The 27,302-nt window shown below is 32.9% G+C and overlaps 1 protein-coding gene across 1 annotated transcript in view; it reads right to left on the reverse strand.

The window, feature by feature from the left end:
• Nucleotides 1-969: 969 nt before the first annotated feature.
• Nucleotides 970-27,302, reverse strand: part of LOC145670979 (integrin beta-PS-like) — a 77,824-nt gene continuing 51,491 nt past the window's right edge. The window contains exons 7-15 of the mRNA XM_081739604.1: nucleotides 26,125-26,385; nucleotides 20,787-20,942; nucleotides 18,339-18,470; nucleotides 16,871-17,104; nucleotides 13,761-14,045; nucleotides 11,543-11,669; nucleotides 7,056-7,202; nucleotides 3,905-4,044; nucleotides 970-1,999 (exon numbers count right to left, since the gene is read on the reverse strand). Coding sequence (XP_081595730.1) covers nucleotides 1,937-1,999; nucleotides 3,905-4,044; nucleotides 7,056-7,202; nucleotides 11,543-11,669; nucleotides 13,761-14,045; nucleotides 16,871-17,104; nucleotides 18,339-18,470; nucleotides 20,787-20,942; nucleotides 26,125-26,385 — 1,545 coding nt within the window. The 3' untranslated portion in view covers nucleotides 970-1,936. The remainder of the gene's footprint in view (nucleotides 2,000-3,904; nucleotides 4,045-7,055; nucleotides 7,203-11,542; nucleotides 11,670-13,760; nucleotides 14,046-16,870; nucleotides 17,105-18,338; nucleotides 18,471-20,786; nucleotides 20,943-26,124; nucleotides 26,386-27,302) is intronic.

A 27,302-nucleotide genomic window follows, 5' to 3' on the forward strand; every position in this document is an offset into this window, starting at 1 on the left:
TCCTTGTTAGTTAACAAACACTTCTTAAAGGTTGAGCATCCTGTCGACATTCTGAATTTTACATAACTTACATCACACTGTCCGATACAATGTGTTTTTGTTAACAACAAAACATATAATTACAAAATGCTCACATTAACACAAAAACCTTTCAGACGACTTAAACATTAAGTACATTGACAGACTGTGTTTTTATGAAACTGAAATACCAAAACCAAAACAAAGTTTCACAATTTTCCAAAACTAAAAATTAACATACACAATATTTCCAATAATGAGATTAAAATATTAAGACTCCTTGACATGTCCCCTGAAGAAAACCCATTGCTTAACCAAGTCAATGAACATGACTTTTTGAACACCCTATATATAAATGACAAACATGTAAGAATTGAAACTAAAGTGAAAACTATTGAAATGATGAATGGCCTGGCCAGTACGGCATCAACAGATCTGAATACAGCTGAGACATAATCGCCCATCTCCCTACAACCTGAACCTCGTTCCAAGCGACTTTAACCTGTTCCTGCACTTGAAGGAGCACCTAGGAGGCCGTCGCTTCCTTACGTGACAACGTGGCTGAACATGTTAGGACACGATTTCTACCAGGGGGGAGGGGATTTTCAAACTCATCCCACGATGCGACAAGTGCTTCAACCGATATAGAGACTATGTTGAAAAATAACCTAATGTATGCACTATCTGTTGGCTGTATTGGTTGTATGAAATAATATAAACAATTTTCACTACAGGCTTAGTAACCTTACTTTCCGATCATCCCTCGTAACAGTAACAAAATAATGAACAATACTCATTGTAATGCCACTTCAGGTGCTGAATTATAACAAGATATTGAATTCAAGTTCTCAACAAGAATAATGAGAAACTAGAATAAACACATAGTATACTAGGATGACTACTTACTTACATTTTGAGAAAGGATATAAAATGCAGCAGAAAGTGTACCGTATAATAATTAAAACCTTTATTATCACAATTTCAGTACAAAATATTTAATGTTTTCAATCATTTTATTTCTATGAGATCGGATAAAGTCAATGGAGAGCTTCTGTGAACGCGGCATTGAATCTCCGGGTTCCATAGTCCATAGAGCTACTTAGTTAATTAGTTCATTATCAAAACTATGCTATATTTCTATCTACACTAAAGTAAACTGAACTCCTTGACGTTAGAATCTCCAACAAATATGTCTGGCCACAGTGTACCTATATGATCAGCACATCAGAAGTGTTCTTGGTTCTCTAGATCGGGCTATTACAATTCAACATTTCTACAGGGTGGTGCAGAGTCAACCGGCACGTTTCAAAGTTCAATATTGCGCAGGCACGATAACTTGGAGTAGGTTGCGGCTAGGGTATTGGAAGAGAATAGGACGCCATTTTATAGGAATACCATAACAGTTACCATGGATATCGTTGGAGCGTTGAACAATATGTTTTCTGTGTTCGTACTTATTACGAAACACAGTCAGTCATTAAAGTGCAGTGCTTGTTCAGGCATTTCATTGGTATCTGACATTACGCCAAAGGTCCATTGTAACTGTTACAGTGTTCTTATGAAATGACATCCTATTCACTTTCCATTCCCCAACCGCAACCCACTCCAAGCTATTGTATCTGCGCAATATTCAACTTTGAAACGTGGCAGTCGGATCCGCGCCCCCCTGTATACATTCTATAAATGAAATGAAGGGAATAGCAATTTCGATATACATATAATATAAAGAATGTAAAAATGAAATGCAATAAACTCTTTAACGGTCCATGATTATGCCTCATAAACTGAAATGAAATACATGATAAATGATGTAGATAAATAATGATTGAAGAACTGGAAAAAACAAGAAAGTGAATTTTCTCCGATTTTTCCGTTCTTCTCATTGCACCAAGCTTTCCTAATTTTGGTAATGTAGGGTTCAAGATCCGTATATAGGGTTTTTAAACGTAGTTGTTGCTTCTCTGTAGAGAGGATTCGTGGTCTAAAAAGAAAGAACGGGAAGAATGAAAGTAAACACTATTGCAATACAAGCCATTACAAAATAAACAAAATCACTTATATCTTAAACGTTACTTCGATATGCGAATGATTTCAGAAGCATTTTTTTGGAATAAAAGAATAAACAGTGATAGTTAGCAGAAATTACGGCTATTGAGTATCCCATGTAATTATTTATTTCATAAGTTTTCTTAAGAAAATTTCACTCGACTGACACAAAATTGAAGACTTGCTATAGAAAGCAATGTAAGTGCCATCTTGATATTGTTTCATTTATTTTATTTTTTAAAAATACGTTTATGCTTAGTTAGATTTTCATATTTCGTTGTATGCTAGGTTATATTTTCTAATTTTGTGACGCTTGGACACAATTTACTATCTTTTGTCTTTATTGTTAACAGTAATTTTTGTTCTTGGTACTTACATTGTTTTCTACAGCGAGTGTTCAATTTTTCCTCTTCTTATCAAATTTTCTCTAATTTGTTGAGTGTCCAATTCATATGACAGAAATTATGTGATAAGATCAATTTAGCTGTATTAAGAGAAGTCCCAACCATATTTGTTTTATTCATTGCTTCTATTTTTAAAATTTTCTTCGCTTTTTTTTTTTTTTTTTAATAAACATAAACGCAAATACAGCTAACCAAGCCAACAAATTACACTACTTTGAAAACTCACATACACAAACAAACTATTGCTATTGTATTGGCACTATAAATCAGACCTGCCAACCTGGGAGGAATTTTAGGCGGGAGACTTCCTCAACATATAAGCTATAATAGTAGCAGTCGTCGGAGGACAGATAGACTATCTGTCTCTCACTCTTTCTTTCTTTCTTTCTCTCTCTCTCTCTCTCTCTCTCTCTCAGACACACACACACACACACACACACACACACACACCCACCCACACACACACACACACACACACACACGTACACACGTGTAAACACAGCTCGGCCCTAAATTCGAACCGTTAGTTTCTACTGTGAGTGACCAACACAAAATTGTCTAATGATGGGAAACAGGTGCCTATGGATGGAGAACAGGTACCCACTATTATTGTAGTTCAATGTATACTTTATTTCAGCCGAAAAATAAATTAGATGAAATTTCAACTGTATTTTTTTTTAAAGAAAGGTATGTTAAGCCTTTACTTTCCCGCCCTACCCCATTTCGACTATGCGGGAGTTTGCTACTTCGTTGCGGGAGAGCGAGAGTGAACGTCCAAATGTGGGAGACTCCTGCATAAAGCGGGACAGTTGGTAGGTCTGTATAAACTCATATTAAAGTATCGACACTAAATTCATTAACTTTTTGTTCCAGACGAAATTTATTAGTACGTGAAGAGAATAATTACAATATATAACTTGCAATAAGTACCTGTACAATACCTACTAAGTTTTACCACTACCCAAGACGTAACCATATACCACTTACGCAGCCACTGCCTAGAAGTTAACCGTAATATGAAAATTACCGTACTTTAACTCTCATTCATGTTTTGACTCTTCCGTAAAATTACCCGTTACTATATTGTAGCAGCTACAAGCAAAGTATGAGCTCAGTGATAATGCGCTCACCATTGGTGCGTAGGGTTTCTACTTTGATTCATGACTAAATAAGTTTGTGGTGGACAACATTCTGTCCGTGGGTTTTCTCGGGGTACTCCCGTTTCCTTCATTTTATCATTTCACTGATTCTTCTATCATCATTCACTGGCCCTAATCATCAGACTCCCTTCACCTTAAAAACATTCATAATCGTGGGACGTTAAACTGAAAGATTTAATTTTATTTACAAGCAACGTAAATCTAAATTAATTATCGTATTATACGAATGTTCAATAAATAAGTAAAAGTAATAGTATTATCAATAAAGGTACTTACTGTATCCCATTTTTCCTTTTCTTTACTTTCTTCAAATCGTGCATATTCACGTCTATCATGAATTTCTGTCAAAAGTTTCCATAACAATAAACAGATTACACCAATAGCAACAATACCACCGATGACGCCAAACACTGAAGCTGAAATTATAAGTTTGTTTATTGGCAACAATGTATAAGTTATTTCATACTGAATATATAGACAATAATATACCTATAAAGTTTATTTGCAAATTTAAGTTTTCATTAAGACATGTTTAAACCTATTAACTTTTCCTAGTTTCCCAATTATTACTTATAACTGATTGAAGAATTAACCAGCAATCTTATTATTACGATTATCTTTTAGTCAGTATTCGAAGTGAAAAAAAGCTTAGGTTTCATTACGATTTTGACTCGACATCGTCTATCTAAATGTTGAAATACAGTGAGGGTATGTCGCCTAAAAGATTCCATTTCTATTTACATAATGGCTGAAAAAACCATTGGAGAGCTTCCCTGTAGTTACGGGGGGAGGGGGGAGCATGGAGACTTTGTCCCCCGCCAACAACTTTCTTAAAGAAAAAAAAATATAAAAATATCTCCTTATGTTGTATTATAGAAAATTATACACGAAAATGTTGAAAAACCGAATTTTTAAACAATTTTCTGCGGGAAAACTCCCGGATCCCCTTACTTGACTGAGAGGTATTCCAAATCCAAACCCCCGGAAGGTTCACCCCCACAGCAGACAAGCTCTAAATTTGCCATGCTTAAAACACGGTATTTATATGCATTAAGACAAAAACACACACAACAAAGAAACAATTAAATATGGCACATCAAAATATACATTAGGTAAACTTCTTTGAAGACGCCATTTTAAAAACAAAAGGTAGGAGGAAGATAACAAAAATGTCGGTGTTGTCAACTTAGAAATTATTTCTACATCAGAAATAAGAATTTTTTTTTTTTACGTGCAAAGCTATTCGTCAATATATATAAAAACGGATTTATTAAAGGTGTTTCACATCTACTTTTCAGTGAAGATATGTTTTAATCATTGAAAAACCAGAGATGGTATGCCTTCATCAATAAAAAAGCAGAGGTAGTATGGCATACCACGGCACGGTATACGTCTCATTTCGACCACTGCTTTTAGTGACATCAAATAATGCAAGTACTACTCAACCTATTTATTTCAAGGATTTTATGAAACACGACAAACAATTAAAATCTGAATAGAATATTGATCTAACACATATTATAACTTATAACAAATAAAGTGTAATAGAGGTCATAGTCCAAGGCTACCTAATAATAAAATCCCACGGCTTGGTTCAAGATCAACTGATAAGTACCTGTTCGCTCAGTGATAACATTATCAGAAAATATTTGACATATACAAAACCTTCTACGGTCTGGTTCAGAGAATTCAGTGATACGAATTCGAATTCGTTTATGAAACAAAAGAAAGTTATTTTAGGGGTGAAATTCAATAAAAAATCATGTATAGTAGGCTCTGAAATTCTCTCCAAATCATAGACATACAAAATTGGAAGGTTTTTCTTCCTGCTCGACAACTCTCAGGCTCTTCAATATAAACCGAAGATATTTTATACGGAACCTATGACTTATTATTGGTCCCCAAGTTCATCTCTAAAATATATCTTGTGTATATACAGGGTGTTTCAAAACAACACCGACAACGTTCGAGAGGTGATTAATGACACCAAGATAAGACAAAAAGTAAGACGAACCTGGGTGCACAAATGCTTCCTTCCGGAGTTATAGGCTGTCGAAACTATGAAATAATGAAGTTTAAAGGTCCATAGCTCAAATACTATGGGACCTACCGTAGTCGGGTCAAGGCTTCACTTAGGCACAATATGTGCGCTATCCAAAAGTACATGTTTCAGAATCCTGTGATACTTTTGCATTTGTTGATTTATTCGTTAACAATCAAAAACATTGAGCTCGATTTTAACACGACTTTTTTCAAGAATGAAATATGAATGTTCTTCTTAGTTTCATTATTCCTTATAATAAATAAATAGAAATGTAAGATTTGTGCTTTAATTGGTACGTTTCATGTCTAAGGTAAGAATTGAATAACCTCAAACAATTTTAAGCCTGGAATACACACCGGAGTGCTGGAGCACCCCAGTAGTTATACTAATCGTCACTGTGGCATTGTTTTCAGGCCTACTGGTTGGTTTTTCCGTGTATTATCATTTTAGAGAGTGACATTTCCGGTGATAGTTGTTAAGCCATTTCTTTCGCTTCTGAATAGAAGATAAATAAGGGGTCGGGTTCTGCAGCACCCTTACATTTGTGTGTTTACATTTATGAAATCCAGTGTTGTCGAAAATAGTTTTAGGTACTTTACGTGTGTCCATGTAATATTTTCTGATGGCGAAAGTAAGTGCAGGTTCAAGCAAGTTTGCAGACTTTGTATTGAACACACTAGACCTGAAATTATATATTTCTACAATGAAACAAAAGGAAGTGTTGATTGTTTGGAACAGTTACTTCACATATACAGTGTCAACATGAAGGTGTGTCGATTGCCTCTGAGTTTTCTTTATAGTATGTTGAATTAGGCTGATGTTAACGCAATGGTTCTCTTCTCAAATATTGTGGGTCAACGGAAGAAAATCGTATGTAAGGAATTTCTTAAAGAACTAGAGATGCAGTTAGCTAGACTCTACATGAAGGAGTGCCTAAAGTTGAATCTTCCGACGAATTTGTCTACTGGCATAAAAAATAATCTTGCTATTGAAGACCAACCATCATCTTTATGTGGTTCAACACCTGGTCTTCCGAAACAAGCATGATATCGAATATATCCCAGGAACAAGGACAGAGAAACAAAATATCTTTGCACCAGTTACAAGATGACTGTTTATGTTGAACACGAAAAGGAAATATGCATTTCATGCAGTAAGAAGTGATTATATGTTTTATTTTATTTTTTTAATATGCAAAGAAAATGCTATTGTTCATTCTTGTGTGTAATGATACATTGTTTTCACTATTTTATATTTTTCTGAATTCAGCACTTAAAACCGTAAATACTGTTGTTTTTTTTTTTCACTTCAAGCATATTTTTTTATATTAATATTCAGAGAATTATTTACGGAACAGCTAGACTAAAATAACGCACTACTTACCGTATACTTTCGCTGTCTCTGGACATTCTTTGTTATTTTGTGCTTTAACTATAAGTTCTCCTCTATCATTGTATGTGTAAATAAAGGTAAATCTGCAACCATCATTATCAAAGAAAACACAAAGACTATCTCCTTCATCTTCATTCACTAGAATGCAACAAATTAAAGTAACTTAAAAGAGTTCACTTTGTGTTATACAAAAGTGCAAATAAATCAGTAACAATCGTTATCAAAGAAAATACAAAGATTATTCCTGTGATCTTCAGCCACTACAATAAAACAGAGTAACTTAACGAACTCACTCTGTGTTTACAAAAGTGCAAGTAAATCAATAACTATCGTTATCAAAGGAAAATACAAAGATTATTCCTTTGATCTTCAGCCACTACAATAAAACAAATTAAAGTAACTCACGAGCTCACTGTTTATTATACAAAAGCGCGATTAAATTAATAACATTGTTATCAAAGAAAACACAAAGATTATCTGTTTGAGCTTTAGTCACTAGAACGAAACAAAATAAGCTGAATTACGAGAACACTGTATGCATAAGTAGAAGGAACTTTCCAGAAATGGTTATCAAACAAATGACAAGACTATCCTCTTAATCGTTATTCACTAAAATCCAACAAATTAAATTGATTTGTGAGGTCACTGTTTATGTGTAAATAAAAGCAAATAAAAAACTGTCGTTATTAAAGAAAATAAAAAAAAATATCACCTTAATTTTAATTCATTAGAGTAATAGAAATTATACGTGTATTGAATTATTCGTGTCATAGTTAAGTATAAGTAAAGGTAAAGCAAAAGAAATGTATAACATGCCTGCCAAGGGGCCAAAATTTATGCAGCAATTCTCGTGAATAGTCACCAATCTGAATCACCTTTTTTTTTTTTTTTTTTTTTTTGTCACAAACCCACCAGGAAGAAAGAAGAAAAAATTTAGTTGTTAAAGCGATATATAAAGAATTTTCTGATAACAGACGACTCTACCGATTAAAATAAATTTATGAGTTTATACCCCGGAGAAAACATTATAAATTATAAAAAGTGAAAACTGGAACGAAATTGAACTGAAACAAAAATGGCGAGCCAAATCATGACCCCGCATGCTAAAGCCCAATCTTCTGTAATTGACCATTAAAATAAAATTTGAAACTGTAAATAAACTTAAGTAAAGGATAAACTTTTAAAATAAAAAGGTGGGTGGAAGCAGCGAGGTTCATTCATTCCTTGATCCAGCCATCGACCGCATGTATTTTGCCAAACGAACAAGAGAGCCGAACTTCTCACAGCAATTAGCTCTTCTGCAAGAAGTGCCATAGGACTGGATGTAGCGTTTGCATTGTAAGTTGTCTCCCAAAACTGTCTTTTCACGGTATTCGCTGAGCTGTGAATTGGGTAGCATAATCGGTATACCATGTGGGGATAACCTTTGTACCACCGTACATCTTGATTTTGTAATCTGTAGTTGTTAATAAATCTTTTAGTTAAATGAATCAAAAGGTCTAATGTTCAATAGAAGACCTCTTCTGGCTTTAAATATTGAAACACATTTTTTACATTAAAATATTAAAAACTTTAGAAGATTTAAAACATTTTGTTATGGAAAATAGGGTTTCCTTAATCATTTATAACCAAAGAAATAGGATGGTCATGTTCAGTTAATAAATAAATAAACATTAATTAATAGTTTATGCATTGGATATTTGTTGGAAAAGTATTTGTTTAAATTAAAAAGAGCTCATAGTTGGGTTGAAGTTAGTAAATACCCTGTTTATTTACTATGCCAAAATGTCATTTATATGTTTGTATGTTAATTATATTTTGACATTTTCGCAACAGATGAGCTACCACCTGGTGACCTATCGAATTAACAAGATGAAAAAACATATTACATAAACAGGTGGAAAAAAAATAATAATACACATTTATATAAAACATTAAAAATATATATTTTAAGAAACTATACTTACTTTTTGGATCAAAAGATCCAATATATTTCAAACAAAAATTTTCTTGTACGCCTTATATCTGGAGAACTACATACAGTGTAGCCAAACCCAAACTATCACTTAACTCAGTATGATGTGCTTATTCCGTAAAAACTACAATAACTCGATTTAAGGACAGTTAAAGAATTTTGTGGCCGCTGATCCTAAAAACTCCAATATATTTTAATTAAAAATTTTCTTGTAAGCCTTATATCTGAAGAACTACATATAGTGTAGCCAAACCTAAACTATCTCTAAGCATGAAGAGCTTATTCCCTTAAAAAATACGAAAACTTGATGTAGGGGCCGTTCAAAAATGTTGTGGTCCCTGATCCGCAAACTAATTATTAGCCAAGATTACAATCTTTTGATGCATTTTTTGGATCATTCCTAAAATTCTTGTTACATTCACCTTATTGGAAAATAGATCACCGCCCAGTAACCTGCCGTACTTGATCACAGTCTATTCAATATGAATGTCAATTAAATAGTTCTGTGCTAATAAACTATAATCACATGAACTATAAGCTGAGTAGTGAACAGCCATCGTTGCAGTAAGTGCAGCGTTGACGCCTTATTTCTCTCATTGAAGAAACTGTATCTATAATAAATAAATAAAAAAAAACCCTCTTTTTCCTTGTAGTGAAAGACTCCGCCGTATAATTATTTAAACGATAATTACTGTTTTTATGACTAGACAATCATATGGTATACCTCTATTAAAGAACATAACTGAATTATGTAATGGCTCGAAGGTTAAAAAAAATTGAAACTTAAGCCTATAATATTGTACTTTATTTTCATCCAGTAAGTCCCTGTAGAATGTCGTAGCATCAGATAAATCATTAGTCGCAGGTCAGTAAACAGGCGCAAACATGTGTGGTAATACTGTAATTCACATAGTTGATGTCATTTTAAATGACTGGAAATCACTTTAGATCGGTCTATTTATTTCGAAGAAACTGACAAAAATAACTTATTTCAGTGCATTGCACACTGTTCTTTTGTTCAGTCACTCCCGTTGTGATTCCAATATTTTCATGATATTACTTAAGGGCCTTAATCTAAAATTACACAATTGCAAATTACACCAATGCAGAATCAGATGATTCACACTCAGGTCGTTACCAACGCCAAACATATCTCACCTGTTTCGATAGATACGGTCCGGTAGATCACTTATTGCGAGAATGCCTATATTTTCCTACCATCCCAGTAAGCAAGCACGTCTATAGTAAGAATGACTATATTTTCTTACCATCCCAGTAAGCAAGCACGTCTATAGTAAGAATGCCTATGTCTTCCTACCATCCCAGTGAGCAAGCACGTCTATAGTAAGAATGACTATATTTTCTTACCATCCCAGTAAGCAAGCACGTCTATAGTAAGAATGACTATATTTTCTTACCATCCCAGTAAGCAAGCACGTCTATAGTAAGAATGCCTATGTTTTCCTACCATCCCAGTAAGCAAGCACGTCTATAGTAAGAATGCCTATGTCTTCCTACCATCCCAGTGAGCAAGCACGTCTATAGTAAGAATGCCTATTTTTCCTACCATCCCAGTAAGCAAGCATCTCTATAGTAAGAATGCCTATATTTTCCTACCATTCCAGTAAGCAAGCACGTCTATAGTAAGAATGCCTATGTTTTCCTACCATCCCAGTAAGCAAGCACGTCTATAGTAAGTCTAAGTTTGCCCTTAAATTTCCTTGATAGACTTAACCTTAAAAAATTCTCTTTGTGTATGGCTTTGCCAATTGTACATTTCAAGTCATACCTGGAGTCAAGATAGCTTCGACGTATAAATCTGTGTATGCTTCGACCAGATGCAAGAATGAAGGCTGCGCAAGAATGTTTGCGTGTTAAACTTAACGTTAGAGATTCTCTCTGTGCATGGCTTTACTAAGTGTAACTTTTAAGTCATGCTTGGCAGGTGTGTCAATTTAAAGGAATTTTAAGGCTAGCCTTATATTATGTATTATTGTCAAGTCTGAAACAAGCTTGCAATCGAGGAATTAGCAAGTTTGTTGTAGCCTTGGTTAAGTCTGCAGCCATGTAAATGCAAACTTGTGCGAGCCTACAAACTTAACCTTGAAGGTTTGAATGAGGCTATCAAAAGTCTATAATGCTATTAGGGATCAATATAAATTACTTATAAAATTTCTAGACTTGTCTATGAACATAGTCGTTCACAGCACGAGGAAATTGAATTCAGTTACAAAGAGATAAAGTTTCTACGGTACGCTTAAGTACATTGAATAGTTTTTATTATTATTATTATTGTAAGTGATCTTTACAAAATCTGGGTATGAATTCTTTTAGATCTGAAAGAAGCTTCAAACAGAGATCTTAAAGACGAAAAATGTCCAAATTGACCAAAACTTAGACTTGATTTCCTTGTACACTCAACATGGTATAACTATAATGGCTGGACTAATAAAGTCTTATTATAAACATTCTTTATTAATAAATTAAAAAGAAAAGTACTTACCTTCTACACTATCAAATTCTAGCGGCGTAAAACTACAGTTTCCACATTCCTCTTCAGTTGCGTTACCTGATTTGAAAATCTGACATTCCACACAATCCCTTAGATCGTTACATTTTCCAGGACATGTCTATATATGAATAAAATAATAAATTAATAAAAGACCTGTTTTGTGGATATCTCGTAGCAGGGTGACTACTTTACTGAGAATAAGCTATGAGTTTCAAAATTTAAGAAACCAGTTTTGCTATGAAACCGGTAAATTTTAGACGGAAACCGACCGAAAGGAAAGATACTTATGCAGTCGCAGCGGCTCACTGACTCTTACCTAAGCACATCTAACAGACATTCTCAAGTGAAGACCTACTTATGTGTCCGGCAGAGACACATCATCTTACCAAACACCAATTTCTCTCTATCTACAAGTACTAATACTAAAAAACTACTAGTGATGATCATGTACCTTCCCCAAGTGCCGTACCCTTACACATTAAAGTACAATTAGATGCTATTATAAGGTTAAAATTTCACAAATACAAAGCGGGACATATTGTGTCACTCGGGTGAGGACCTCATTTTCAGTAGAAGTTATTTGAAACTTTCATTCATATTTAAAAAGCACCTACTCTTTTGATCATTCAATGGTCCAAGTTGCTCAGTCAGCAGATTGAACTTACAAATGTGCTTCTGATTTTCATTTAATTGCCTAATAACAATAAAATACTCTTCGTCTGCTCTTTCTCGGTCACTCGGTTCTTGAGTTGAGTTGATTTTGAGTTTAACGTCCTGTTCAGCAGGAAGACTATATGAGACGTGGACCTACTGATTAACGTGGAGTTCGAACCACATGAGCTCCCGCCAGGAATCGAATCCGAGTCTACCACGCTAAATCTTCGGTTCTTGTTTTGACGGTAAATAAGATGGACACCCAATTTAACGGATCACATGAGTGCACCTACGAGAGAGTTCTGCATTAGTTTCTGAGTTACTGACTTGAAGAAGTTTTGCTGACACAAGATGGCCACATCGTCACTCCGAAACAAAGCCCCTTAATAAGAAGGAAGGCAATCACTGTTATTCTGCAAAGTGTTTAAATAGTATATGACTTATATTACGAATAGTTTTAAATAAGTTAAAAATGAAAATTTTTTTTAAAAAAATAAGTAAAAGTGGGATACAATAAAATCAGTTTTTCTAAAGAATCGTGAAAGCAACTTTTCCCTAACTTACTAGACTTCTTTCTAAATCTTTGTTTTTATTCTTAATTCATTAGCTAGCAACATTCAGACACTATTAAAAAAAAACTTTTAAATAGACCAAATATAAATGCGAACGCCTTTGTACTGTTGTTCCACTAAACTTTCTTTGCGAGTTTATGTATTTTCGGTGCTTGTATGCCCATAGTTATTGTTAAAATTATGAAGACAATGCTAGACGTAAATATGAACTTGAGAATTTACTATACAGGATCGACTGGATTTGCGAAGTCTGATGCAAATGATAGTGGTAAGTTCAGTAAGTAGAGAAAATAATTTTTGTGATTGTTATGTTCTTTGCTTGATATCCTGTATTTTTACAACTTTTTTTTTTTATTTCGATGGCCCATGCCGGGTTAAATTTTACAGAAAGGCGGCAGAGAAGTAGTCACTAATTTAAAACAAAGTGTTCTACGCCATAGCATAAATAACACCAAAAGGCACCCATTCCCTCGTAATATTTTTCCACAATTTTTGTAAATGGTTCGAGAATTTTTTCCTGGGTGTCATTCTGTTATTTGTAGGCCAAATAAATAAAAAATAAAATTAAAAATCGGAGTACAAGGAACGTTTTTATAAATAAACAGCACTGTGTTCTTCTTAATGTAAGCTATCCTAACATACATTCGAAGTACAAGGACCAAAATACTTAGTGAAGAATTGATGGCGTAGCTACAAAATTAATTGACATGTTTTCTGAAGTTTTACTTTCAGCTGCTTATATATTTTCGAACACTTATTCTGGACTGCCACCTATCAACAAATATATAAAACACCTTTCAATACTTTCATGATCGTGTACAAAGGAGCTCAAATTCATTCAACACTCTTGTTCAAGGATCTTGAACAATGTTTCTTTACTTAATGTGTAAATTAGAATTTTTGAATGTTCTCGCCGAAGTTTCCTTGACCGTGTACAAACAGCTTAAAAGAACATTGAATGAGAAAACGTGCTTATTACTTACCGGACATTTCTCGCAATATCGCCCAGAGTAGTGACTTCCATCATCTCCAGTGGAACATTTACAGAGTCCGCATTCACAATCTCCATGGCCAGAGCATATCACGTCTGACCCCGGTGCAATACAACTGTCTACAGACTCTTTACATTCACAAGCTGATCCAATCCATCCAGAGAGACATTTGCATTTTCCGCATTCACATGTACCATGACTGGGTCCAGAGCAGAGCAGACCATTGGCACGGTCACATGAGAAATTATCGCACTCACAATATGGACCAGAAATTCTCTTTTAAATAAAAAAAAAAAAAATAAATATATAAAACAAAGAATTTGTAGCATATTGAAGCGCTATAACTATTAGTATTGTATGGCAAAAACTACAAGTAGCATATGTATTATTCCACTACAGTACATAAATATATACGAATGAACTGATAAGTTTACGGCCTGACCTCTTCCGCACAAATCATGCATTGCATTTGAAACATCGATCTTTCGTAAGTTTAAGCGCCAGCTGGGTTTATTGTAGCACTAATAGTCTTTTATGAATAGATTTGATATGATAATGTAGAATATTAATATAGTTTTGCTTCTTTCCAGTAATTAGTAAGTATTTAATGAAGTTCGATGTAATATTCTCATTAATGTAATTATTGAGGTTTCTGCAGAAATATTTTTCAAACTGATCATTGAGAAAATACAGGACCATTCTTGATTTTAGAAATACCCTTCAAGTGTACAACAGTGTTATCAATCACTCTGTATCTGTAAATGGTGTTTGCCCTCACTTAAGACATCTTTACATATGTTCTTACATATTTTTCAGTTTTCTCATCATGACAAGATAAACATTTTCGTTAAAGAAATAAGGAATTATTTTCAACGACCGGTGAAAATACCGCACACAAATAGGGTTGAAAAATGGGAATCATTCTGAATATCAACTATAAGTGGATTTTAACACTATAAAAGACATCTATACTTATCTCAAAATTTTGTGATCCTTAACGCACGGTTGTATCAAGTAACCGGAGATCTAGAAATGATTATGACAGTGCATGAGAGCTCAAGGGAGAAGGGTGAGAACTGTTCTTTAAATATTGGGGAAAAAATCAGCTTTTATCTCAGAAACAAAATCTTTATTGGCTGACGTGAGCTGAAATTCAGTGGTGGCATTCGGAGCATCAGCATTCGAATCAAAGCGCACCTGATTGCAAACTTATCTCGCTATACGGCTACTTCTAGAAGAAAACCTAACAATATTGGTACTGTTGGAAAGATAATTTAATGCTCTACAAATTTAATTAGGGATGTTCTTTCTATATCTCAACTCATTGGGGAGATGCAGAGCAAAAAAGAAAATATTAAGGATAAAACATGTCAGTTTTTAATGTTTATGTTAAATTTTCTAAAACACCGTTGGGTCTATCCAAAACATGAATATACAAAATCGTATAGCACACCTTACAGATAAAACCGGAAAAAGAAATTCGTTAATATCTTGATTAGTTCCGGAGATATGGCCTTTTATTAGAAACGCTCATTTTTTAGCTTTAGCAGCGGGGGGAGGGGTATACGGGGGAACTTTTCGCTCGTATCAAGCGACCGGCGATCTAGAAATGATCAGGATAGTGGACTTGATGATTTAGGACCACCGGTTGCTTTTACTCTCTCGGGTTGAACGAAACCTAATAACCACATGTTCTGCCTCCCGGCTACTACAAGACTTTCCAGAAAACATAATAATGCTGTTAAAGGAAAACATGAAATTGATTTTGCAATGACGACGAAAGTATTTATGGCGAATTTAAGGGAGAATTTAAAGAAATGAGATTATGAATGGTAGTTGTATGTGAATAGCGCCTGAAATTACTAATTTTAGAAATTATTTTGAAATTTGTTTTGAAATATTGAATTTATAATACTGTCTTGAACAGATTACTTTTGTGTTTTTATGTAAGTATGTTTTTGTTTTGTTTCACTTTATCATATTGTTTTATTCTTTATTTTAATTCTTATTTCTTCTTATTTTTGTTTTGGTATATTATTTAATTTCTTCTTCATAATGAGCATTGGTTCTCAACCTAAATCCTATCACGACCCCTTTTATTACATCTTCTTGCCAGCGACTACCTTATAATTTCTGATTTGTAATATGCTTGTGTGGGATTTTTAATATAAGTATCTCGGTGATTTCAAGGTATCCATCTATTTCTATAATAGTAAAATCAATTTTTTGGATGTAGTGGATACAGTAAGTTCCCTAAAAGCGAATGGATTGGAACTAAATTTGGTCAGTTCATTCATATTACAAATATCGAATCCGATCCGTCATACTGTTTCGAAATGGAGGATATTTGAAAATTTTAAAACTTCATAACTCTCTTAATTTTTGGGTCACATGATAAAGAAAAAATAAAATGATTTGTAATTTTGGTTTTAAAAAAACTTGGGCAGTTATTTGGCAGGTTATTGAGTATTTTAATTTTCGATAGCTCGCCACTTGGAGTTACCTCATATTGTTCTAAATTTGGTACATGTGTTCATTATCACCAAAAACTACCGGTATTAAAAGCAGGTTGTTTATATTTAAAATTTAGGAAACAAATAAAATATCACACACACAAAAAAACTACATTGTGTGCTGGAAACAAAGTCTATTCGCTCACACACCATATAAGTATCTCATTAGATTTCAATTTTAATTGCAATTTAATATGCAGGTTTTGATTCATTTGTATTTTTGTATTTTTCTGGTATTTCAATATCCAGTTTCATTAGTTTCATATCATACCTCTTTCATTTAAATTGATTTTTAAACAATTCTGCATCTGTTGAAAATATTAAGCGGACCTATTTTTTGTTGTTCTTAACAGTATGTATAAAAATAAAAATATGCCTGTGAGAACAAAATTCAATAGATTCTTATTATATTTATCTTTTCCACTTATCTTTGCGACTCCCATGAAACCCTCTCGCGACCCTCCTAAGGGTCGTGACTCCAAGGTTGAGAAACTCTGGTTTAAACTGAAATATATATATATATACGTTTCGATCTTTATACTCGCTAGTTATTAACACCAGAGATAATTGAATTGGATAAACACTTACCTCATCCGGATTAGATCGAGTATCGCATTCGCAACCACCACATATACATGTGCCTCGACCTGAACAATCGATGGTACTATTGGGTGCACGACAACCCGAAACGACATCTCTGTCAGCGTCCAAATTTTCACTATCACATTCACATTTGCGACCAAAGTGTTTCTCATCGCATTCACATACACCACACATGAAGGTTCCAGAAAGAGAGCATTTTGATGAAACTTCTTCGTAAAGCTGCAATGATTTTCATAGATTAGAGCATATTATTTTGTACATATAGAAATAATTTGGTTACTTAAATAATAAAAAAATAAATGGCTCCCATTGGATTCTTTCTTAATGCTTTCTTCTGGTCTCTTGACTGGCAACAAACCTGTACTCGTTGCTGACAGGCAGATTGGTAACGTTTTAGGAGAACTGAACATTGTGAACAGACATAAATAAATTGGCAGACACGGATTTTCAGAAACTTTACATGTTAAAGAAAAAAGACACAGCAAGGGTCCTACTTACTGTTATTTCGTTGAGTAATTTCACAATTACGAAGTACTTAAGAGCATTCCACTCATTGTGAGTTAGCATTACTCGTAGACGAATATACCTTGACATAGATTTGTTACTACGCAGCGGATGACAGTATCAAGGTGGTGAAAAGTATCAAATATAACTCACATACTTTCGCTCTTGTTTCATTTTATTCTCCTTTTGGCGTTTTTCATCATATTGATAATGGTATACGCAGTATATGGAAAATTTTGATATCATGGCATACTCTCTACTAGTACCATAATACATTGAATTTTCTTCAAATTGATTATGAAGTTACTAACAAAATACACTATTTTAATGTTAAATTTACAGGCAGTGTTCAGTGACGGAAAGCACATTATAGCATTTTTAGAAGTGAAGGTACACGTTCTTACCATTTCCCTTACACTTTTAACATTGATTATGGAACATGTTAATCGCTGGTTCTGACTTTAGAAATTATTTAATTAAGTAAAAATTCAAATCTGATTCCCCTTATCAAACTCCTTATCTACTGTAGATAATGTGTCTGACCAAGGCAATGATACATTGCCGAAAGTATTACCCTAAGTTATTGATATGAATTTTTTTAATTTGGTCAAATTTTGATTTCTTACTTACTAATGATATTTTTTTCAGTAATTTGTAATAAATGATTAGATTTGAGTTCAGTTTTCTATTATTTACCTAGCAAGACTTAAAAAAAGGTACTCAACCAGTCTTATTAACTTTAAAAAAGATTGCAAGATATTCTACTAAATTAAGAGGTGTCCAATTTCACAAACAAATTGTGAAATTTATACAAACTATGTGCTTTGTATCATTAAATAATTAAAGTAGGTGGCATATGCTTGTTATACTACAGAGTAATTTCTATAATGATGCTTCTCAGTTCGAATATATTTCTATGTGTAAGTTATCCTTCCAAAATAATACTTACAGAATGTGTGGGTCGTTCACACTCGCAGTCACATAACATTTCTAACTCAACAATAAGAGATTCTTTTAGTCCAGTTGGATAGATGCGGATAAATTGTTTCCACTCTGATTCATTTTTGGGACAGTGCGTAACCTATGTAGGAAAAAATACATGTTATACATATATTATAATGTATTAACTCTTTCATTCATAAGCCCGAGCAGGGATTAATGCAAACGGACGAAGCCCGAGCAGGACTCGGGTTTAACTTATTGATGCAAACGGAGGAAGCCCTAGCAGAAAACTCGGGATAACTTATAATTGCAAACGGACGAAAAGGAGCAGAACTCAAGGTAACTTATAATTGCAAACGGACGAAGCCCTAGTCTAGATCTGAAATATTGTAGCAATTCTACCCAACAATAGATGTGAATGTGCAATTATCTAAAAGTAGAATCTTGGAAGATTAACTCTCCATGTCAGTGGTAGAGCGTTCTCTTCTTGTGCATGGGGTTCTTGGTTCTATCCCAGCTCGTTCCAAGTGAGCTTTGTGGAAGACAAACCCCGTGTGAATGGGTTTTCTCGGGATTCTCCCGTTTCCTCCCACTTTCTTCATTTCACAATTTTAATTCATTTCTCATCATCATCGTCTTCTTTAGCCTATTCGACATAACCGTGGAACGTAAGACTGAAAGATTTCATTTTATTTTTTTTTAATTTCCCATGTATTTTGCAAGCCTATCTTTTTAACTGAGAAGAAGCTGCAGTTTGCTACATAAGGCCAAGAGCAAACGTATTAATACTTGCATGCCAAGTGAGCGCATCAAGATGGCTCAAAACCAAAAAGTTGTAATGTATAAATATATATCAGCAGTAGCGTACGGAAAGGGGGTTCAAGGTTTCAACCCTTCCCTTGAGCAAGATAAGGAAAAATAAACATTTACCATACATATGTAAATTACAATATAAACACTAAATTACAATTACAATTTACAATCATTAAATTACAAATACCACATTGGTATTTTTCAATCTTATTTTTCGAACTTTACATACATAGATCTCTCGAAAAATGTAAAGACAATTTGTTATTCGGAAATGATAAGCAGCATGAGTGTAGAATGGTATCCCCGATGGTGTAGTGAATTAGTGAAGTTAATAGCACTCCAATAGATAACGTCCTACAGTGCGAATGGCGATACTAGGCAGATCTTGCTGCTGATAATGCTGTAGCAGGCAACAGAAGGCATGAATTGTTACAAGGACTTGAATTCTTATTTTCACACATCATTCATTACCCTTACATGATGAAGATGCTCTACAAAATAGAAGATGCTCTGTTGCAATAATAATAATAATAATAATAATAATAATAATAATAATAATAATAATAATAATAATAATAATAATAATAATAATAATAATAATAATAATAATAATAAAGTCTGATGAAGAATAATCTTACAAATCGGAAATAATGAAGCTATCGCTGCCGCGTCTGTCATTCCGTAGAAGACTGTCATATGTTCTTTTAATGCATTATTTTTCAAACATTTCTCTTGAATAAGAGCAAGTTTTGGCATAAAAAGTTTTTTTTTTTTTTATGATATGGATGGGGGCAAGAAGTGAGCAATTATAGAACTCCGGCGTATCTCCTTTGTTGTTATCCAAAATGCCTTTGTGCTTAATTACCACATTAGGCCGAATAGTCGTGAGTATACTGTGCTTAAAATTTCCTTAACTTTATCTTGATATTAATAAAGGAATATACATGTAATTTTTAATAATTAAAAGTTATCAATAATATTTTATAATAATTCGCTTAAGAATTCGTATAATTTTACTTTATTAAATTTGTATAGTTTATATCTGCTTAAGATTCTCTACTATAGTATGTGTTACGCAATTCACTTTATTTTTTGGGGACTAATGTTTATTTTAAGAGGACGACAAGGGCAGACCTCGAGAGCCACTTGTGATACCCTCACCAAAGTTTGAGAGACGCTGTCCTAATAGATTGATTGAACTTGATATAGTGAATAATTAATTTTGTCTATCAACAGTATATAATTACAAGTACTGACTCAAACAAATTCGAAAATTTCCCTTTATATGCTAATGTATCAGACTTTAATAGCCGTATCAATATCGCAATACAAATGTAAATCAGTACGACATTAATAATTATATTATTATGCGAAATTATTTTTTAAGAGACTAAATAGCTTATAAATGCTTTCGAATCTTAAAACACACATTAATTTTGATTCAATAAATTCTCGATTCTGAAACAAAGGATCTTTAAATATTTTTGGAATGCATTGTTTTATGCTAATCATTTATTAGAATTTGTTTCTTGTTTGTTCAAGACAATACAGAAACAGCTATTAGTTTAATTTTTTGAATTTGTCTTTCAAAATACACGTATGTAGAATACGTAAATATTGTTTATTTTCTTTGTATACTTACCTCGAACTTAACTGTAAAAGTTACAGGAGTATCAACCTTTAAATCGTCACACTTGTTCGTTTGTTTCCTTACTGATCCTTCTGAACAGCTTGAAAAATACGTCAACTTCACAACACCTGTAGCATTGTCTTTCATTTCGACTGATGATCTGATTTTCTGTAATGATATGTGTTAATTTGAATTCTATGTATCTAGGAAACGAAATATTTTTAAATATATATTTACATGCTATACAATGACAGAGTATAAGTGATTGTATCTATAACTCTGGAGAATTGAAGAATCCTACATCATTAGTGTTTACCTGCTTAATGAATTCCACGTGAAGTTGAAACAAGAAAGTAATGGACTTAGTAGGAATGTGAAATATTATAGTGTTACAAGTCCCCGATTCATCACTTATGGACTAAGTAGGCATGTGAAATATTATAATGATGCAAATCCCGGATTCCCCAGTTTGGACTTAGTAAGAATGTGAAATATTACAGTGATGCAAGTCCATCATTCTCCACTTATGTACTTAGTAGGCGTATGAAATATTAGAATACTGCAAGTTCCCGTTTCCTCAGTTATGGACCAACAAAGTTGGGGTCTGGAAACAGTTAAATTTTTAGAAAAATGAACAAAAATGAATGGAACAAATCTGTTATTAACCGTTAATTTTAATTTATACCATAGTAAATTGAGACAGTTGATTGGCTATGTTGTAAATACCATGTGTACTTACCATATTATTATTAATAAGTACTCTGAGTTGATTTACCTCTGAAAGAAAAAGTGGAAACTAGATACTACCAAATACAGATGATTTCAAAAAGATCTTCACAACAACGTATTTTTATAATGAAGTGCAATAAAATGACGTGCTGCGTATGAATGGTAATGATTTGTATTTGTGCGTGTGCTTGTCTCCTTCGCAGGGAAAGCAAAATATATGTTGGGAATTAAAGTAATGTCGATAAGAATTTGGTCTAAAGTATTTTGTATGTGAATATGTTTAGATAGGAAATACATAAAAGAAGATCTGGTAAATTGTCTAAAAATCGAAGTATTTATAAAGAAGAAGATACGGTATAAATCAATACTATTTATTATTAATTATTAATGTGTTATTGGATTGAAGTATTGTTTAATGTTAGCCTAAGAGAAACGGATAAACCTAACATCATATCATTTAAAGTTAAAACTATCATATTTAATATTATCAACTACTAAATAATTTTTGATGAACACAGAAGTATACTTAATCCTTTTGGACTTACAAGGTGAAATTCTCATAACGATTAACAACAAGTTAGAGACACAGAAAGATAGATCAGCCTGAAATGCAACGACGAACTGCTGATACCATTGACGCGAACTGCTTATCCAAGTATGGTAGGAAATGGATGTATGTTGCGTAGCAAGAAATACCCACTTAAGTGCATGTGACCATGAAACGAAAGTTTGAAAAATGACTTTTTCTCGTTAAGATATAGTATTTTCTATGTGGCGGTTTATTTCAGACGTGTGTAATGTTATTAAAAATATTAATATTTTTAAAAGTCCCCGTTTACTTCCAAATAATTTAGAAAACTGCTTAAAATGCAAATCTATGTCTATTGACCTTCATGATCATGTGTTGAATAGTACTCGATGTTCGTTTATTTTTTTCCGACGGTGAATACCACTGGCTCGCTGGCTATGTGGCGTGAAATATCTTCCCACTTATTTGATGTATGACTCTTTATGTTTTCTTATTAGATAAGGTTAAAAGCAATTGATAGAACAAATTTAATTCAAAATCTAAATAATATTATTCAATTTATAGCATAGCATTTCAATTACTACATAGATAAGATTTTCTTATCCCAGTTAGCTACGTGAAATCATCGAAAAGTGATGCAAATGAAAAGTTATGCAACTATGGTCATTACCAAAGTGATCTTTTATTGAGACATTAAACAGTATCTTCGTTGAGATAAATAATCCACTTCCTCATTCAAAATTATTCTAACATGTGCTTTTGCGTATACAAATGCTATGGTAAAATTACTCTTTAAGTTTTGATATAGTTTTTGATAACCATGATATTCCAAGATTTTTTATTAGACCACTGAATACTATTTAAAAATGTCAATACACTTAAAGTGTCAAAACAAATGCCAACTGTCTTTGTCATATTGTTTAGCTATATGACATTGATTTATATGATGTTGCCACATGTATTTGCATAACTTTGTCAGAATTTCTTCTTTATGAAATCGAATTTACCTTAGAGTTATAATATGAATTTTAATTAGGTTTGGACTGTGTTGAAAAATCTATGCTGGTATGCATGGAGCTTTTGATATTTTTATTTCTTAAGTGATTTACTTCATGAAATGCCTTGATGATCCAAGATAAACTCTTGTGGTATGTGATTCTGTGTTGCATTATTGATTTCCATTTTCTTCTAGAAGAAGTATCACTGATGAGTATAGCTTGGCCAATGTAACGATTATAAAACTAGCAGTCAACATATATATCAATATCTCCATTCATACTTTATTTTTAGCTTCAATCATTTCGGTTTTAGGACTAAATGATGGCTAAGAAGCAATATTTTTTTAAAGTATCAAATTAACTTTAATTTGTTATAAGATTGGTGCTGGTTTACTTTTGGCACACCACATTTTGCAAGATTTACAGGTAAAATTCAATACTTTGTATGAAAAGACATATTTGTAAAGAACAAATTTCTGCAAATGATAGAATTAAATACAAAGTGCTGCACCTGTATTTTATGTTTATAAATGTAAGATTACTAGTGTCAAATCGTTACAAGTGCTTTACTACGAATGAAATAAGTGAGTGTATATGAAAGACGGCTGTATAAGAAACTATTTTCCACCGGCGGTGTATTTCTGCACAGTGTACAGAAGTTGTATTTTATGTTTACAAGTGGAGCGCTACTAGTATGAAACCATGACAAGTGCCATAGAAACTCGTATTATTGCCTAAAACCCACACGTTTTCACTACCCTCGTTTTACTATACCCACCTTCTCCCTTCGGACTCACCCCTTCGCTAACGTTCGGGCCCGCCAGCTTCACCCTGCCCATACTCGGTTAGATAGCATTCGTGCTTTTTAGTGGCCACCTAGCACATATTGTTTTGTGTTTTTGCACTGTACTTTTTACGTATACATCCGGACGTCGTATTTATATGCAAATCGTAAAAGAATTGTAATTTTTCAATACTTGCTTATGATGCCCCCCTTGAATTTTAATTATGCCATGTGATTTATTTTCATATCGCCCAGTGCAAAACATTTAGGAAGCAATAAGAAGGAAATTAGTGAAAGAATTCTAATTTTTGAACAATTATTTCGTTTGATGTGGCAAAAGTAAACCTGCACGATAAAAATATAGCCATATCCTATAAATTGTAAGCTGTGTTATGTTAGTTCTTATCAGTTATTTTTTCTTTTATTTTTTGGATGAAAATTTGGAAGGACAGTTGTATTTATTATATACATTTAGGATGAATTTAGTTGTATTTGTTATATAGATGTAGTCGTTACTATTGACTATAAATGAGTTTTTTTTTTTTTTTCATCGTAAACTGTCTTCCTTTAATTGTCTTAACCTAAAAGTGACGAACTTGTTTATTTATTCGTATTTTACTATAGAAGAATATAAAGTTGTAGTTTATTATAATCCAAGCTCATTGACTTGATAAAAATGACAGTGGACATTTGATAATATCTAAATCGGTCGAAAACGTAATTTGTTTGATGCTATAAGATCAAAATCTGTAGTTCTTTTCTAACAATATTGTATTAAGTTTTCAAGATTTAGTTGATCAAAAACGAAAACTTTGAGATCTTACGTTTGGTTTGATATACATGATGTACGAAACTTATACGTTGATAAGTGCTGTATTAAAACGTAGTCTTTGAAATAATATAATTTTTGATCTAGGTCGTTGGTTTGTGTATGATTCTGTAATTTCCTGGTCTACTTCTGTTTTATTTATTTATTTATTTATTTATTTTTGTTGTTTCATAAATAGTCAATATTTTCATGTTTGATAATCATGAAATTTGTTGGAGGAAGCTTATGTATGAGAGTTTTCCATCATGACATGCATGTTTAGCAAGACTGGTAAAAATTAATTTGATCAATAAATTTTCCAACATATCTGAATACACGCATGAAATTTATGTTATAATTCATTAAAGTTAACATTTTGTAGAGAAAAAATGAAATCTTTGAATTTTTATGTCCCACAGTTATGCCATGTGGACTAAAGGAGACAGTGATGATGAGAAAAAGAAATAAAAAAGTGAAATAAAGAAAGTGGGAGGAAACGGGAGAAACCCGAGAAAATCCATACACACGGTGTTTGTTGGGATGAGCTGGGATCGAACCAAAGACCTCATGCACCAGAGGTAAACGCTCAACCTCTGAGCCACCACGGTCTCTCATTTTGTAGAGACTTTCAATGTGTAACAGGTTCCAAGTTTCCAACAGCCCTAGTTTATAATTGTGTCATCTTTATAATTGTGTCATCTAAGTTGCAAAAATAGTTTGTTAGTAATTTAATAACTTGTAATTAGTAAGGTTACGCCATTCTTGCGGATGAAATGAATTTATAAATATTTTATATCTTCATGTTTAGTTGAATATAAAAATAAATAAAACCTTGTATACATGATTCTGCACTTTATTGTATTATTTTAAAAATGAGTATGGAAAATAATAGGAGTTCAAAGCATTCATACTTACGATCCAAGCTTTCCCAATTCACACATCGCTATTTTCACCTCTATTGTATTTTATTCATCTCCCTTGCGGAAGATTTTATAAAAAAAAAAGTTACAGCACTATGGCCCAGTTGACTGCTTCACTGTAATTGTTTTAAAACTTTTTGTTGATATTATAATTGTTGAAATGGCCCTTTCCAAAATGGACGAATTGGGCTGTCCTGTTTCCACTCTACTATTTTGTGAAATAAGAAGGAAGGCAGAAACGTAGAACATACAAAAAAAATGTGAAATACTATAAAAATTGCAATACGCTAAATTGTGTCGAAAATTGAAATTGTGTTTTAAATTTAAATTGAAATAATTAAAAAGCATGACGCTCTATTGTGTAAAACATTCTACGCCATCTTGCCAACCTTCCCATTTTCTCCTCTGTCACTAATGCTTATTATTTTCTTGGATATTTGTATTTCTATGGTGTAACTACCAGTATGTAATAAGTATTGTTTCTATTGTTACATCATTATTAAAACACTTCTAACATTGTTTACCTTTGATCAAGATGAAATAAATAAATGAAATTATTGTATTATAAAAAAAAATACTTACATCGTATTCATCTCGCACTAATTCAACGACGTTTGACGAATCCTCCGAGAGTACAGCCACTGTTGATCCTTCTATGAAATCTTTGAGACGATCATATATCGAGAATTGATCAGCAGTCACAGCGAATATTATATTGGTTGGGAATTCTTTAACTTTATGGTTTATTTGAGATATTGAGGGATAATCGAGATGTGTGGAATGGGTGTATCGATGATTCTCCATGTGACATAGACCATCATTTGGTTTTATTATACCTCCCAACTGAAAGATATTCAAATAAACATTATCACCCTATGAATATAATTTCTTTGTAAAATACATAAAATTTCTACATCATTATTAGCTTTCAAGGGTAAAAATTGTCCAAAGACGATATATGGTACCTATCTGTTTGTCTATATATATATATATATATATATATATATATATATATATATAGAGAGAGAGAGAGAGAGAGAGAGAGAGAGAGAGATACAGGGTGTTACAAAAGTGTGTCACAGCATTTTGGGAACAGATTTCTCACATAAAAATAAGAAAAAAGTTCATATGGACCGTCTTTAAAAGTTTCGGAGCTATAGGGTGCCGAAAACGTGAAACAAGTGAACTTCAAAAGTTCATAGTTTCACTACTATAGGACCTATCGTAATTGGGTCAAGACATCACAGAAGAACTGATATGTGAACTATCCAAATATTCATGTTTAAGAATGCTCCAGTATTTGCACACCAATTTTTAGAGAAGTAGATGGAGAGTGATCAAGTACTTGCAAACAGCCTCTCTAAAAATGATTGTGCTATTACCGGAGGTTCTGAAAGATGGATATTTGGATAGTTCAGACACTAGTTCCTCAGTGATGTCTTCAGTTACCTACGATCAGTTCTATAGTAGTGGAACTATGGACCTTTAAAGTTCATTTTTTCACGTTTTCGGCATCCTATAACTAAGAAACTATGTAATTCGTACCACAGGTCCATATGAACTTTTTTATTAATTTGTTGTGAAGAATCTATTCCCAAAATATTGTAACAAATTTTTGTAATACCCTGTATATACTAATCGATAAATCTTATTGAACTGAATAAAACGATATGTGTAAAAACTCGTGCGTAGTTTACGAGAAAATCAAAAAATGAAGTTTTTGTAAACCTAAAAAAATGATGCTGTATGAGTATCATGTC

This window comes from Thermobia domestica, chromosome 15 (assembly GCF_964235325.1).
Source record: "Thermobia domestica chromosome 15, izTheDome1.hap1.1, whole genome shotgun sequence".
In the NCBI taxonomy this organism is placed as follows: Eukaryota; Metazoa; Arthropoda; class Insecta; order Zygentoma; family Lepismatidae; genus Thermobia; species Thermobia domestica.